Here is an 18,362-nt window from a genome sequence, read left to right as displayed (position 1 = left end):
TGACCGTCAGAGGAGGCAATTTTTTATAATAGTGACACTGAGGCAGTTTAACCGGTCTTAAATCTTAATCCAGCGCTGCTCTAGGATTTTTAGTACAACGATTGTAATGAATAAATAATATTCAGAAAAATACAAAATTATGTATATATATATTATATGTCTTACGGATCGTAGACTAGTCCAGCAGGTCCACCTCATCCTACATAGCTATAAATAATATAAAAACAACCTCACGCAAAAGATACTAGACATATTATAATAGTCATTTTACAAATATGTATAGGACGTAGGTGTTTTGCACACACAATATAAATACATAATAATTTTAAAAATATACAACTTAGACTAGGTACCGACAATGCAACATAATTTAGTTCAATAAAGAAACAAGGAGATCATGGTAATGCATGATTAATAAAATAATTGATATTGTATGGTATTATAATAACTATCTATAACTAATAACTTCTGTATTTAAAGCTAAAACGATCAATTTTTTGGTCAAATCTTTGTAATAAATTAATTACTTAGGTACACAATCTCATTGAGATATTTTGATGATCTAGCTCTCTGTGGTCCGCAGTCCGCCAGTTTCCGATCGTTGGCATACACAATTTACACGTTTATTTTAATTAATAATTTTTTATTATTAATAGATAACTCAATTATTTATTAACTTAGACAAATGCTATTGCGATAGGAACCTTCTCCGTGATATAATCTTCCATCATTTAAAAAAAATTTAAGATAATCGGTTGAGTAGTGTCCGAGAATATTAGCGCCAAAGGTTTCAATTTTCGATTTTGTATTATTAAGACATCTATATCAATGGTCTTCGGAAAAACAAAACGGTGCAATATCCAAATGTTGGATGGCTGGCTACGGAGACACTTGTCAAGATCAACATCTTTAAAAACGCGTTTTGGACGACTGAGGTATGACCGTTATGGTCAGACGGTTAGCGGGCGGTGGGCAAAATCGATAAAAGTGGTGGTGATATATTAGTACAGAAGACCGTTCACGGTGAGTTGCATGAAAAAAAAAATCACTTATGTTGAAATGGAACATCAACTATTTCCGGACACGGTGTAGAACGTGTAGATAGATGTGCGACATCATTCGCGACTGGATACAGACATGAGTGATGAGTGTTGAGTACATGACCAGCAAAACGAGTCTTACGCAGTATATCGGACAAGTTTATTCACAAATGAAATTTATATTCATGTGTTTTTACATAGATTTTCGGCAATATATGAAGTCGATACATACTGCGCGCTCTTTGTTTGTTTGAACCCGTTGTTATACCATTTTTTCTACATTTTATTATTTGTTAGTCTTTAGTCTTTAGTCTATTACCATAGTGTAATATGGCAACATTGCAACAAATTCCAATTCTTAGTACATCACATGATGAGGCTACATCGGTTAATTCGAACACTACTGATGATTGAGTTCAGGACTGTTAACGCACTCACTGTAATTATACATATTAGTGTATAAATTACCTATGAATAAGTATAACAATAACTAATAATTAATTGTTATACGCTGCACGAACGCAAGGGGAGGGGTTCAAACCGCCTCCGAAATATCAGGAACAAAAAATAAATTACCTGATCTACAAATAAATAGTATGATATTTATGTACATTTTTTTAAAAACCCCCATAAAAATTTTTTCCTCCGTTCGCGCCTGGTTATACGTAATGTTAAATGTAGCGTAAAATATCGTAAATTGCGTAAATATATTACTTTATACAATATAATGTTATATACTTATAATGCTATAAATAATCATGAGCATTAAATAGTGTTCGTATTATCTTATACTTATAAGATTTTAGATTACACTGATAAGTAATAAATTAACCTGCCTCGTGTTTTTCAACGATTTCGCCGACCTACCTTTTCGAAGAGCATTTTAAATTTTAATCGTCCACTTGTAGTATTGTAATAACAAAATTACGAAACCAACTGCGCCCGTGCCATATGGACCTAAATAATAAAATACATTTATTCCATTTTCTTCTAGTTACACAATAACTCTTGTTAATATTTACTATAGTTACTGCATTTTCTAATAGCAGTGATATATTATTTTGATAATACTGGCATACAGCATTTTATAAATTGTATCATTATATGATATAACATAAACAATTTCTACTACATTTCATCTACTTCTTCCTATGCTTGGTTTGGCACTCTGTTTATTATTGTAGATTTAAAACATGGCTTAGATCTAAAATGGGGCAAGTACGTTTAAGTAGTTTGGCTTTAATGCATGTAAATATTGTAAATAGACATATTGATATACTTACTGAGTAAATAATTAATAAATTTGCTATTATGGTGAAAAAAAGAAACTTAGATTTTTTAATTAAGAAAAATTCAGGTTAAAAATTATTATAAATACTAATTGGCAATTACTATTGAACTTTTTAAATTTTTATAATATAATTTTTAATTATTATAATTAATTGTAAATAATAATATCTTAAGTATGAATAAATAATTTAATAGTCTATACATTATAATAGGTATTTTGTTTCAACTCTGATCACACCTGTTTTTTTTTGGGAGGGGGGCTAAATTATCAAGAAAATAATCATTTAGAATGTAAAAATATATAAGACTTGAGGTACTTAGTACTATGGAACCCCTCTCCTCGAATGACCCTTGGGTCACTCCTCACATAAAATCAAGTCAGATACGCCTCTGATTAAAATTACAAAGCAAAACATATTTATTTATATGATCTCTCATCCAAACACCAAATTTAGGATATCTTACGAAGATATACATAATTGTACAATATGGAAAAAATACCAGGATAGTTATAAATAGTCGATTAGAATATTATGTGAAAAAAGTTTGATTAAAAATCAACCGCAATTTATTAAAATTTTATTTATTTTCATTTATTTGTATGTATATTATACTATACCGATTGTTGACCATTTTAAATATTTTCAAATAATACATAAAATTTTAATATTGCAGCAAATAACATTAATTTTTTTATATCTTTGTCGCTAATTTCATATTACTCATATTATGTATTGGCAATTGGGTATAACAGGTATATAATATTAAACTGGGTGGTGCTTATATCTTACACATTTTGACGCAAATGATATGAAATTTTGCACCTTTAGCGCTTTAATAAATATATAAAATGTTCATTTTCTTTTAGAAATTTTGATTTTATAAGGTTTTGGTGTCATAAGTATACCACAATTTACTCCATCGGGTAACTGATCGATTTCGATTATAAAATCATGTATTAAATTGGCAAATACTAAGCTAACAAACCGCTGTGCTAACGCTTCACCAGGACATCGTCTTTTTCCTACAAAAAAATAAACAATGGTATTATTAAGCATAATTACATCATAATATAAACCAGTGGTCTTCAACCTTTTTGGACTAGTGACCCACTTTTTTAGGCCTACATTTTTCACGACCAACGTAAGCTTTGTAAAAAAGCTAAAATTGGTTAATGCTTTGCAGTAGTACCATTAAAACTGAATACAATACAACATTTTTTAAACTGTATTATTATTTATTAATTTTCTAAGTTTAATAATAAAAAAAATATTTTTTTACCTTACATAATTGTATAAATTTAATTTTTTTTTAAAAACAAGACTTATCGCGACCCAAAAATGGGTCACGATCTACCGGTTGAAGACCACTCATAATACTATTTACCAAATCCAAAAAAATACATTTCTTCAATTTTATTGAGTTTTCCATTTGTATCCATAAACCTCTCTGGGCGAAAAACTTCAGGGTCATCCCATTTCAACGGATTGTGGTGTACTGAATATAAACTCATCAAAAGTGTTGTATCCTATTTAATTAAAACTTTAATATATTTTTTTTTTAAATCGCTAAACATATTTTTTTCAAAGTATTAAAATCAAAAGAATAAATACATTTATTATTTTATGAAAAAGATAAAATGTATGCAAATAAAATGTTTATAAAAGAGAAACTACAGTTGAAAAATGCTCCACTATGATGAACTAAACAGATTATGATTAAACATAAGCATTAAAGAAACATTATACCTTAGGTATACTATATCCACAAAGATTTGTATTTCTTAACACACTTCTAGGACCCATAATTGGTGCTACATGATTCAGCCTCTTCGTCTCTAAAAGTACCGCTTCCACGTATCGATTTCTATATTTAAAAATAGATTAAATATGAAAACAATTATAATTAATAAATAATTTAAAGATGCACCCATTCAACTTATTTTACTTAAGAATTTGTTCGGCTGTAATATACGTTCCCGGAGGCTGAATCTCATCAAGAAGAGACTGAACTTTAGTTTGGACATCTGGCCACAGAGCCATAGCCAATATAGCAAAATCCAATGTACCACTAGTTGTTGATGATCCAGCAATAAATAAGTCCAAACAAACAGCTATCAATTGTTCTTCTGAAATAATTAATGTATTTTAAAATGTATTAGAATGAACATAATTAATAATATCGAATATATTATATTATATTATTACTCTTATTTGTTTTATGAAATTCCAAGCATGTATAATATTATAATTTCGGTTTAATAAGTTTTACTTAAATGCCATAGATTTTAAATCACAGATTATGAAAAAAGACTATACTATTTAAATGTACTTGAGAAATTATATTTATAGATTATAATACTTCAAGTCAAACGTATACTTTAATACTAAAAATTAATTATACAATTAGTAATATTATATTACTAACCAGTAAACGTTGTATTGTCTATATCTTCTTTTTTCATTTGATGTAAATATGCGTCAATAAAGTCCCTGGTAGTGTCAGTTATCGTTCTCTTGTGCTCCGCAATATTATTCTATATTAAATATATACATTATTCAATTTTGTATGTATTATAAAGGTCAACATTTATAAAAGAATATATTAGCAAAAAATAAATAAATAGATGTAGTAATTTTTAGAAAATTTCATTCTGACAAGGGAGAAGGGTGCTTAACATCGATGAATCAAAAATATAGTATTATTAGGTACCTACTTCCTAATATTAAATACCTCTAAATTACATGTTTATTGCACACCTAATTCTTAATTAATCAACGTAAGAGAAAATTTTGCAAAGTATGTATTTATTCAAAAAAATAAAATACTTAAATGTCATAATATGTAAAACGCAAGGACAGACAAAAAACAGAATCATAAATATTTGTTGGGATTAAGTCGTATAGAAAATTATAAGGTTGTAAAAAAAAAATGATTTTAATGAGATCTTACAGATATCAAAGAATAAAGTTGCTGATTGATTTCAGTTATAAGTGAGTAACCCGTCCTGGTAGGTGCCAAATACCGTAACCACGGCATCTGGTTAAGCAGCCCACCAGCCAAATCGAATGCTGAACTTCGTTTCCTCATCAACGTTAACAACTTAGGGTCTTCAAACTTAGCGCCCGCTGTCAGCTCCCATAAAACATTCATTACAGCTGATTGTAAGTATAAGGTTGGCGTCACACTTTCCATCGCATCGATTAGACGTTGTACCATGTGTTGATATTCATCATAAATCAATTCATCTACTCTTCTTTGTCCTAAACCAAGTAACTTCAAATGTCTGACCACAAACGATCGGTGTACTTTCCAAAGATATCCGTCGGTCATTGTTATACCTAGTTTAATGCATACCATATATAAAGTAAAAAATATTTTATACGATTGACATTTAATGTGATAACTAATTATGTATTTAGTATTTACCTCTACGTTTACCCATTGTCCGGAGTCTCATAAAAAAATTATCAGGCCGACCTTGAAATTCATCTCTATGAAGCGTTTCATTCAATAGATCATTTCCAAACACAATAACGACGTATTCACGTCCTAATTTCAACCCAATGATATCAGAGTTATATCTTTGACGGAGCTCCTCGAAAGCTAAATATTGGCCGCCTTTGATAGACGATAATTTAGCTAATTGATACGTATTTCCCACAAACGGTATCCATTTTGGCCCTAAGTATATATATAAAAAATAAAACAAACATTAATATACATTACTAAACGTATATACTTAATACTTATGTATACAAGGCAATCCACTAAGTATCATTACCCCCGCATTTTCCTTTCATAATGAATTATTTGAATTCCTAATTTTTTGGGACATTTAAATGTACTCAAAGGCCATATTTTTAAATTCTTTAATGTTGTTGTTACTACTTAAGGACTAAGGAGTATTCTGTAACAATACAAAATTCTGTTTTTTTTTTTTTTTTTATTCATATCAGTACCCAAATTTTCATTGTTAATTATTTAGTGGATAATTGTTTTGAAATTTTTAATGTACCTAAATAAAAATTTGAACAAGTAGATTTTTAATTATTAAAACGTTTATCTTATGTATAATATTGGATAAATATAAATAAAATAAATAATATGAATTAATAAAATAATATTAAAACAAAAATGGTTTTACAAAAATAGGAAATAGTTTTTTTTTTTTAATTAGAGTTATTGGATCTAGTACTTATTATACTTCGATAATTTTTACAAATTATAAATGATAATAGATTAATACAATTTCCAAATCACCATAACTCCCATCACTCCTATTACATAGGCGCAAATAGTGTTTGAAATTTGGAGGAGGTTAGGGGGGACTGTAGCTCAGTTCTATACTGGATTTCCAATGTATTATGTAGTTAAATCATTAGTTTTGGGAGAACTAAGCCCCCTAAGTCCCACCCTATTTACGCCTATATAAATCCTATATCTTCCAAATCCATGATCACAGAACTAGTATTCTTAATACATGATATAGTATGAGTAAAAAATAACTTGTAAGATATTTGATTATAATGCTTCAAATTTTTCAAAAAAATTATCTGCTAAATAATTTACAGTAAAAACGGAAGTTATTGTTTAAAAATCAGGAGTTTACATCTCCACCGAATCCTCCTAAGATCCTTCAAAGAATTTGAAAATTAGAATTTAAAATCCCGTAACAAAATTCCATTGGGTTTTCTAAAAAAGTGATAATAACATTAATATTATTTTGTAGTTTATTGTAATATAAAATAAAAATGTTTAGTTTCAGTACTTAAATTAATTTACGGACATGTGAATATATTATTATTAATGTAAAGAAAGTTATAACTTATAACTAAGGCCGATAATTATATGCCCTAAAAATGTATAAAATATGTATGCAGTTATACCCTAAAAATTACCAAAATATGCTCTAAAAAAATGTTATTGTAAAAATGATTAAATGATTAATTTTTTTACGTATTATACTATAATACAATTATTGCCAATAATTTACAAAAATGTGTGGTATTAAAAAATTAAAGTAATAATTAATAAATAATAAGTTAAGCAAAAACATTATCTATAATCAAATGATAAACATTTTAATTTTTACTTGATCTTATGGCATTGAATAATTAATGATTTGGATAAGTTTTCAAACAGCATTGATCGTCGATTGCCCGTTAACAAATTTTTGTAGCGTGAAAAAGAACGTTCTACATCAACGGATGTAATAGGTACCTATTTATAATACAACAAATCGTTGCTTGTCAAATCTTCTGAGATACCTTTTAACGTGGATTAACACCGGATAATACTTTAGAAATTTTCGTAAGAATATAAAAACCTTTTTTTTTAAAAAAAAAAAAACATCTTAACATTTTTTGTTAATATCAGTGCCATTTGTACCACCAACTTCACATATTTTACTTCGCGCAGTTTTTATTAGTTTAATTGAGTCTTTAACTAGTTTTTAAGATCTTAAATATGCCCTACAAATGCAAAAATATGCAAAATATAATTTCGTGTATACAGCATCTTTAGGTTATGAAACAAATATTGGTATAAACTAGCTATTTTTTTGATCAACCAATAAAAATATGCAAATTCATACAAGTGTTGGTCCTATTTATAAGTTATAATAATTATATAAATTAAATAATTATAAAAAAACTAATCTAATTAAAGCTCATTTTATTACAGTATTAAAATATACAAAAAAAACTTAAAAACTTATAGAGCACCTACAAAAAAAATGTCATCACGTAAATGACTTATCGAAAAAAAAGTTATTCAAAATTCAATGTTTGTGTAACAAGTATGTAATAATAATATTCTAACTAAATTGTATAAAAATATATTTTTTTCAATACATAAATACTAAAAGATAATAGATAATCTTAACACCCGCATATACTCATAATAATAATATATATGTTATCGACAATGATGATAACTAGACATTATTAAAAATAACTACCTATATATTAACTCAGCCTGTTTTTCATAGACATTGATATTATTATAATTTGTAAGCAATACCGTATAATAATACAATTTTATTGTATTTTATTAATCAGTTTATCCTATAATATAAAATTAACCATATTATTCAGTGGCGCATATAGGGGGGTGGGTTTTAGGGGTTCAACCCCCCCACCGAAATTGTTTGTTGGTACGGCACTCATACGAATTTATTTAATCAATTTATCAACTAAAACCCAACAGCGCAACACGGGATAAAACAAAAATGAAAAACGCTGACGAGGCGTATAAATAAAAATTGTTCACAATTTATATGAAATAGGTATTACTAGGTAATTGAGATAATGACCGACCGTCGAGCGACTCGTGCGTCGTCGATAGTCATAATATCTATACAATATATAGTAATATTTATCTATATTCTATATATCTCAGTTCGTGGTATCGACTTTAACGGCCACTCAAATTCTTCATAATATACTTATTATATTTATTACGAGTTACGACCAAATTAGACGCGATGAACAGAATTTAGTTTGTTTTCTGACTTAGGTTATTTCAGTATATTATGGTCAATTGAGTGCTATGTGCGAGTGGCGTGTGTAATTATATGTAGGTATCATTTAAATTACGAAAAATAATATTTCTGTTACGATCCAACAATCCACGAGGTATCAAGTTCTAATAAGCATCAAGTATGACATCACAACCTTCACTACTACATTTTTTTAATAAAAAAACCGCTGTGCCCGAGCCTAATCATAATGATGTTATTCCTTGTTCATCAAATATTATTAATAACACCGAAATTGAAAGGAACACTGATACAACTAATTTAACTGAATAAACTGAAATATATGATATTGGTTAATATATTAATACAAGAATATCTAACGATAAGCTTAAGTATGATTTATTGAAAAAACCATGGTAGCCTCATACTTCATATAACCTTCCGGTAGTTTCAAAAAGAAAATTAAAATTTCAACTATCTTGGATTACTCGTTTTTCCTGGTTAGTATATTCAAAAAAAACTAGATGGTGCGTTTTGTAAAATATGTGTATTGTTTTCAAATGAAACATCGGGAAAATGTAGCTCTGGAAAAGTTGGTGCATTAGTTAATAAACCATTTATTAATTGGAAAAATGCTCTCGAATATTTTACAACGCGTTCAAATGCTGAGTATCATAAATTGTCAACGTTAAGAGCGGATGAGTTTGTTAAAATAATAGAAAATAAAACATTTGATGTAGCTACACAGTAAATTCTTTTAAAAAAGCTCAAGTTATCGAAAATCGCTTAAAATTAATTCCAATAATAGAAACTATTATCTTTTGTGGTCGTCAAGAGTTAGCAATTAGAGGTCACGACGATAGTAGCCCTATTTTTAATTGCGAAAAAGATAATAATGACGGTAACTTTCGAGCTTTGTTAAGATATCGAGCATTAAGTGGTGATTTAACACTAAAAAGTCATTTGATGAATTCATCGGGGAAATCGGTTTACATTAGTCCCATAATTCAAAATGAAATAATACAAATATGCGGTTCTCTTATTCAAAAAGAAATTGTGTTAAAAGTAAACCAATCAAAATTTTTTACGATTTTGGCAGATGAAACTTGTGATATATCTCGCATCGAACAAATGTCTTAGTGTGTAAGATATATTGATAATGGTTTTATTAGAGAAGACTTTTTAGAATTTGTTCCTATTTCTGATGTTAGTAGAAAAGGAATGGCATGTACAATTATACGAGAAATAAGAAAACTAGGACTTAAAATTGAAAATTTAATTGGTCAAGGTTATGATGGGGCGAGTGCAATGAGTAGCTTATATAGTGGTGTCCAAATGTATATTAGAGATGAAATACCACATATGCTTTACGTTCACTGCGCGGCTCATTCACTCAATTTAGCGATAGGAAAAATCTTGTACCATTCCTGAAATACGAAATTGTATTTGTTCAGTCTCAGCAATTATAAATTTCTTTCAAAAATCTCCAATGAGATCTGAGGTTTTAAAAGAATATATAAAAAAACATATTCCAAGTGCCCAACAAAGTACCCTTATAAAAATGTGTGAAACACATTGGGTAGATCGTCACGAAAGTATGTTGAGATTCAAAGATTTATACAAAGTTATAGCTTATGCATTACATAATCTCAAAAATAATCATAATATAGAAACATCACAACTCGCTTTTCAATTATCCAAGACTCAGCGCTCGTCTCAATTTATAATAGCATTATATATCATAGAAAAACTTTTTGCCTTTACATTTCCATTATGTAATGCATTACAAAAAGTAAATAGTGATTAAACTGGATGTTGTGAAAATGTTGAAAATTGTATACAAGTTTTATCTTCTATTCGCATAAATGCCGATAGAGAATTTCAAACATTGTTATTAGAAGTCGAAAAAAATTGAATATATTGGATGAAACTATTCAAATACCTCGAATAACTGGGCATTATTATTATTAAGTCAGCTAAATCACCGAAACAGTATTATAAACGAACAATATTTATACCATTTATCGATTATTTTAAAAATCAATTAATAGAATGATTTTCTAAACACAATGAAATTATTTCTGTATTACAAAAGTTGATTCTAAATCTCCTCAACAAATTTAAACCTAGTTATGATTTTAAAAAATGTATAGACTTTTATAAACATGTTTTACCCAGTTACAATACATTTGAATCAGAATTAAAAGTATGGATAGAAAAATGGAAAAAAGTTCCTTTAGAATGAGTGTCCAAAGTCTGCTATTGATACTTTCAATAAAGTATCCGTTGATTTTTTTCCAAGTATATGGTGCTTGATTTCAATATTAGTAACTTTACCGGTATCAACAGCATCATCGGAAAGATCATTTTTAACTCAAAAAGATTGAAGTCGTACTTAAGAAATAGTACAAGTGAAAATCGACTAACAGTATTAGCCCTCATGTCAATTCATCGCAGTATTTCAATAGACACTGAAAAAGTGATTAATAATTTTGCAAATCTGCCTAGAAAATTGGATTTTTTGCTTGAATTTAATTTATATAATATTCTAGTTTTTATAACCCCCCCCCCCCCAAATTAATTCCTATATACGCCACTGATATTATAATATTATAACCATTATACACTAAAAACAAATATTATATTATATAATCATATTATCCACTATAAACATTTATATTATTCACTCACCACATATTTTATTATTAATGAAAAATAACGTAACTACAAGAAATGACTTCCAACAAATTTTAAATATCATCAACACTTTTATTAGTGTATGAATAACATTGTGGCAATCGTAAAATATATTAATTATATAATAAAATATAATAGGTAAATTATGTACTATTATAATTATAATATATAATATATATAATTGTAAATATTGGTTAGTTACATTTCAAAAATTTCATATAGTTAAGACAACTATTGTTTTAATGCATTCTAACTGAATTATATAAGTAAAATAACTATAATTGTTTATCAATTTTGACCTCATAATTAGTTATTTACCTTAATTACATGAAACTGCCAAATAAAAATACTGATTGCATTAAAATATATAGTTGCACTAGGAAATACAATTTTAATTACCTTACTATACAATTATAGTCAATGCTCTAAAATAATTCAGTAAAATATGTAGTAAAAGTAAATAAAAACAAAGTAAAAACAACTGTTTTTATTAACATATTTATAATATTTATTAAATAAAAAAAAAATATAATTATTTTTAAGTTATACAATTTATAGTAACTAAATTAAGTTTATATTTTATAATATTGACAACAGGTATTTAAAAAAATAACATTACTACTTAGGTATATAATATAAACCATTCAATTTTACACATACAGTTGGATGTACACTATTTAAATTTTCAATACAGCAATATACTAATTCATTTGTTAAAGTTACATTATACGATTTAAGATGTTCATTAAAATAATTACAAACATATTGCATACCTACTATAAATGGTTTGTTATCAGCATCTCGAGCAATAAATAGTCATAGTGATAGGATTAAACCAAAAATTGGTACAATGTATGGATCTTCACTTAATTGTAAAAGAACTGACATTTGTTTCTTTTGTTTCATTAAAATCAATCGGGTTTAAATCTATTATTTCTAATATTTTTATTTTCAAATTACATAAAAACGAATAGTTAAAAAATTGAATGTCAACAAATAGTGTTTGAATTATATTTCTGGGAATTGAATCATTACTATACCATTTTGATGCTTAAGATACTGTATTGGATTGAAGTGTTTCTATAAACTCAGTAATTGTAATTGGTTCTGGACAAGGTTTTAAAGGGAATTATGATTTTTAATGGAAGAATGGAAATTATTTAAATCAGAGATTCCTTGAGAAGTTGTTGTTATGACAGTCAAATTACAGGAAAGTGGTGTATTTATATATTGTGTGTCTAGATTATTATGTTGGTTTAAATGATTTTTAAATGAATGAAAAGAGTTAAAAATTCTAAAGCAGTTTAATTCATTACATTTAAATTCATCTATAGATTTTGGATCATGAAAAATATTTATATGTATTAAAAAATGAGAATTTAAATTGAACTTAGAGTTGCACAAAATCAAGAAGGCATCTTTGTATTCAAAAGTCGTCTAATGTTTATAATAGGTATTTATTAAACTATTTAAATGAAATATTTTTTTTAAATTTAAATTAAATTACTTATTGTAAATTAAAACAAAAAATAAAATATTATAACTAAGTATATAAATAAGTGTGTACTTATATTACTTACTAAGAAGTGACAACTTTATGTTATTTAAATTGTTTATAAATGTTTTAACAAATAAAGCATGTTTATCTGACTTGAGCGTTGTATCGAAGAAACAGTTTTGGATAAACAACCAAATCTGTTCACTTTCTTGAGGATAATGTAAATTAAGAGCAAAATAAGATTTGTAACAAACATCTAATGTTTTTAACTTATAATATATGCTGTTGGTTACAGCATAAACGTCATTATTATTAACGATTACTATACAAGGCTGTAATGTTGTACCATATTGAACTGCATTTTCTATTTTTTGGGCATGAACATTCCTCAATTCCAAAACATCCTGAAATAAAGTTTATCAAAAAATTATATTTAATTAATAATCAAAAATATAAATTAGTAAAACTTAAAAATTATTTAAAATCTATGTATAGAATTAAACTAACAGGTGTACATAGAACAAAAGAATCTACTTGTTCAGCCTTAGATGGTCTCCAAATTGAATGTTTGTCGTCTATTTTATGTTTTTTGTCCAACTTGATTGTTAATGGTTGAAAAAGTTGTGACAAAAGTTTGAGTACAAATATGTTATCATTACCTTAAAAAAGACAATGGTATTTTTTTAGGAGAAAAATATATGTTAAACAAAATATTAACTAGGTTAGGTAGTAATTACTAATTACCAAGCCTTGACAGGGTTTTAAGTTCGGAAAATAATGAAGACTTGTCTTGTAATGAAAAACATTTTTTTAGTTTATAATTTTATCAATATAATTGATTAACTTAACTTTAAATGTGTCAAACTTAAGAAATAAAAGTTTATCTTTTCCTGGATACAAAGTTTGGAAACCAATTTCAATCTATAACAATAAAAATACAAGTAAATCCAATGCTGTTTCAAACAACATATTTGATAAAATATATAAACAATAAACATGTTATACACATTTAGTATAACCATAGTTAATATTATAATACGTTAATTTCATTGTGCACAATAATATTGTATTATTTACATAAACAATTAAACATAAAACTCACTAATAAATGACCAGTAGGACATTTAAGGGCAGGTTAAATTGCAATACAATTTTTTTTTTATTTTCAATCTATAATTTGATGTTTCAGTCCATTATTTATGTAGAGTCTGACTAGGTCATGTGTTATTCTTAAGACACAATAATTTTTCTTTATACTCTAATAATTAAAGATTTAAATTTCCAATGCATATTTCTAACAACTGGTATACTTGCCAAATACATAAATTTGAATTAATTAAATGGACAAGTAATATGAATTAATATGAAATAATATGTATAGGTATAAAATTTTTCAGTGACTGATTTGTCAAATATATTGACATTTACATTATATAAAATTCCAACATCCAACACAAACATATTATACTAGTATAATACTACCATGATTGATATCTATATATATATATATATCTATAGGTAGGTATAATAACTTATTTACTCACTTGAATTTCTCTTAGCCTAGTTAATTGTTTATTAAATGATGCACGTTTACCTATCTTTGGTATTAATTTTCTAAACATTAGTTTTGTTAATGATATAAACTCATCTTTATCAATTTCTTCATCTAGTTACATTTAAAAACACTAAAATTAAAAAATTAATTACAATTGAAACATTAATTTTTTAGCCAGATAATGTACTACCTACATATAAGCTAACCTGAACTCTTAGGTATGTATTTTGTTAAAAACTTAGAACTTAGAAAACATTTAAAGTACATTCAAAACTGTATATAGGTATCATATTAAATAAACCCAATATTGTTAAATAAATAATAATAATAATAATAATAATAATAATAATAATAATAATTACCTTTAAACGTATCTATCAGTTCTTCAAATCCCCATTTAATCGGCACGCCAACAATAAATTTATTCATAGCGAAAAAATTCGATCAATAATTATATGCAGTGGCATAAATATTCGATTATATATAAAGTCCGTTACTAATTACTACCTACTGTGTACAAGCACGATATAAAAAAGTAGGTAAGTACTAAAGAACAGTAAAAAGTCTATATACACAAATACACGCATTAACACATCACAAGTAAATGAAAAAGTGCAGTGGAAACTGAAAATTATTGTAATGATGGCCAAAGGGTGAATGAAAATAATAACATATAAAAACAATAGGAACCTATTATGGGTAATAATTTTTATATGTTCTGATACACATTCAAGTACGACCCATAATGCGCGACACGCACGAATACGAATGTTAGGACAAAGGATACGCGCGATATTTTGGTTTTTCTTATGCATCTAAAAATAATATAACCACAATATCAACAACAATAACAACTTTATTTTATAATTATTCCAACTGAATAATATAATGATTATGCCTAAACGTTTAGCTATCGACATATGCAGACACCAGTTTTAGTTACTTCAACTAGTATTATTAGTAAATATTACTATATAGTTTCAACTATAAGTCTTAGCTTGTTTAATCATTAATTTTGTTGTACATATATATAATTTAATCATGCCGACTAAATTTTATTGGTACAACTACTAAATTTCTAACCATAACTTTATAGTAAATGTCAATATATAGTTGTATCAAACCCAACTAAAATATAATGATACCAAATATATTTTCGTTATCCAAATTTATTTGGTAAATATTTTTTTCCGTGTTGTAACATAACTATAAATAAAAAAAAAATTGAGGAAATTTGAAGTTTTACTGTAGTACATTTAAGATAATACCTAATAATCGAGGTATATTTTTTGATTATTTTTTTAAAAATATAAAATATACCCAAAACATTTTTTAATTTTTAGCAATATTTTCCTGAAAATACGGTATAAACAAATTAATGGGTGATACATAAATGCCCCACTAGAATAAAATTTCGCCAGGTATCGCTCTCCTCCCAACAAAAAAAACCTGACGCCGCCACTAATTACTGCCAAATGGTAATTATAGAGTACAATATTGAAATTTTTATAACATACTATAATATATACCAAAATTACAAAAGTATATAAAAAAGTATACGATATATTAATATATTATAATGTTTCTTTTATTACATCTATGAATAATGACGATAAGACTAAATGGTTTCATGTTAAATTTAACCATATACTAACCATACTAAAAAAAAAACTAAGTAACCGTTTACTCTAATAATTTATTATATGGTATTATAGTTATTAATTAGTATTTATAAATATATTGTTATCATCATTATAACTATCCTAATTATTATGTAACTATTAATCAGATGTGTATAACTTCAAAATTCTTTAATTGTAATAGTGTATCTATTAATCTAAAATGTATGGATTGTTTAAAGGAGCCCACAACATAAAAAATAAGTTTTTTTTATTTGAAAGAATGTTCAATTCTAAGAATAATGGTGTAAATTTTACGTTTCTAGTCACATTATTCAATGAGTTATGAATAATTAATAAAGACACGTGACGTCACTGCAGGGCACTACTCATCGTAATTGCCTATCTTAACGTGTAAGAGTTCCTCGCTTCACACAACGTTTTACCAACTTAAAAATTTTATTTACGTATAAATATGTGGTTTTATGTTTTTAATATGATGCAAGTATCAGGATTTCAATAAGACGTTTAGTTTTATAAATATTAATAATGTCTCTCAAGATTTTTTACTCGTATAAGATAGTCAATTACAATAAGTAGAGCTCAATGACGTCACGCGGCTATTCTACATTTCTTAATATTTTTTAAAGTAATAATTTTTTTACATCGGATTTTCACCAAATCATTTTATATAGCCATAGCTACAATAATTTAACATTTAAAACAAATTTAAAGAAATGTTGTTTTGTGTTTTGTGCTCTTTTAATAGGTAACTCAAATATAGGTAATTATGTGAAATACTAAAATCACATAAAAGATAAAAATATGAGACAATAAAATACAGAATAACGAAATTGAGAGGTACTCGTCACATATATTAGGACAGTCTCTCACCATATATTTACAAAAGCATATTAACACGTAAAAGTGTTTAAAATATTAAATGAATTAATATAAAAATAAATATTATAATTGTTATTTTATAAGAATTTACATAAGTGTAACGTTTTAACTATAGTTTATGATTCATTAATAATTTCACAACGCAATAGTTTATCTCTTTGTAAAATGGTTTTGAGAGCACTAAGAGACATTTTTTTTACAATATATCCATGGATATAATATATCCTGGATTATAATTTATTGCATAGGTACCATATTCAAGTAGCAAATTAATTATTTAAATATTACGCCGTGGTTTAACATATAGGTTACTTATCTACACACTAACTCTATTAGCCCATTTTAAAGTAAATCATTATTAAAACAAAGATAATTCTGAAAATTTAGACTTTACCTGGTGGATAGTTTTTTGGTTTCCTACACGTACGGAGAGCGATCAATAACAGAATGACTGCAATAAAACATACAAAATACCAAGACATTAATAACAGAGACATGATAGTATTATTATCGTTTAATTAGTGCTAGGACAGGTAAGAACTAAGAATAATCATAAGATAATCCACAGTCTTATATACAGGTCCGGCAACTCACCTATAACACAATGTTTAAACGGGCGTAACACGTTTCCATCAAAAGTGTACCTTTCCCTTTTCCTGTTTCCACCAATATTCGTTTCCACCAAATGAGATCTACCAAACTTAACCACGCTTTTACTAAGGGTAAGGTAGTATACTACTCTTATATTAAAACCTTTGGTATATTTTTACTTTACGGGACACCTTTTTTTTTGCAATTTTTGTAATTGAAATATATGTAGTTAAGTACGCTGGAAACGATGGTAAAGTCAGAATTTGGCGCTCGGAAATAGTTAAGAAGTTACGACACTTCAAAGTTGCATTACTATATATGTCAAAGAATAGGTTATGTCATCTGTTAGGTTACCCATTATGTTAGCTTAGGTCTACACTTAGCCAATTTCCCTCCCTAGGTGGACTATTTTCATCCCCCTGGGGGGGGGGTTGGGAGTCAAGCCTCCAACCGAGAGATCCGTAGGACCTCGAGTTCGGCGACCGAAGCCGGTAGTCGTTGGGAGCAACTACACGTATTATTTGATATTACAAAATTCAAAAGATTGTAAATTGCTATATTAAAAAGTAATTCTGTTTAATTATAATTTGTAAAATAAAAAAAATTAAAAAATAAAGTTTGTTCTATTCGAGGATTGAACACGCTGTATACATGGTTAAAGTTACCGGTAAGTTACCATTGCGTAACA

The 18,362-nt window shown here is 27.0% G+C and overlaps 1 protein-coding gene and 1 long non-coding RNA gene across 3 annotated transcripts; both read right to left on the bottom strand.

Annotated features, from left to right (window-relative positions):
• Nucleotides 1-2,996: 2,996 nt before the first annotated feature.
• On the bottom strand, nucleotides 2,997-17,599 carry LOC113552083 (probable cytochrome P450 305a1). 2 transcript variants are annotated; one of them, XM_026954763.1, is made up of 8 exons: nucleotides 17,478-17,599; nucleotides 5,760-6,014; nucleotides 5,283-5,671; nucleotides 4,758-4,866; nucleotides 4,278-4,458; nucleotides 4,079-4,196; nucleotides 3,717-3,858; nucleotides 2,997-3,354 (listed from the first exon to the last, which is right to left on the bottom strand). In XM_026954763.1, exons 1-8 carry the CDS (start codon nucleotides 17,578-17,580, stop codon nucleotides 3,185-3,187), a joined length of 1,467 nt encoding a protein of 488 aa, XP_026810564.1. In that variant the 5' UTR covers nucleotides 17,581-17,599; the 3' UTR covers nucleotides 2,997-3,184. The 2 variants fall into 2 exon arrangements, with proteins under 2 accessions (XP_026810564.1, XP_026810566.1); XM_026954765.1 differs by having other exon boundaries at nucleotides 3,205-3,354; nucleotides 3,734-3,858.
• LOC113552084 lies at nucleotides 13,524-15,305 on the bottom strand. Its single transcript, XR_003405156.1, has 3 exons — nucleotides 14,924-15,305; nucleotides 13,751-13,927; nucleotides 13,524-13,665 (listed from the first exon to the last, which is right to left on the bottom strand). It is a non-coding gene; the product is annotated as an uncharacterized LOC113552084 (long non-coding RNA).
• Nucleotides 17,600-18,362: the final 763 nt, after the last annotated feature.

Source organism: Rhopalosiphum maidis, chromosome 2 (genome assembly GCF_003676215.2).
Source record: "Rhopalosiphum maidis isolate BTI-1 chromosome 2, ASM367621v3, whole genome shotgun sequence".
Classification (NCBI taxonomy): domain Eukaryota; kingdom Metazoa; phylum Arthropoda; class Insecta; order Hemiptera; family Aphididae; genus Rhopalosiphum; species Rhopalosiphum maidis.
The sequence above is the reverse complement of the archived record's forward strand: the minus strand, read 5'-3'. Positions and strand labels throughout refer to the sequence as shown.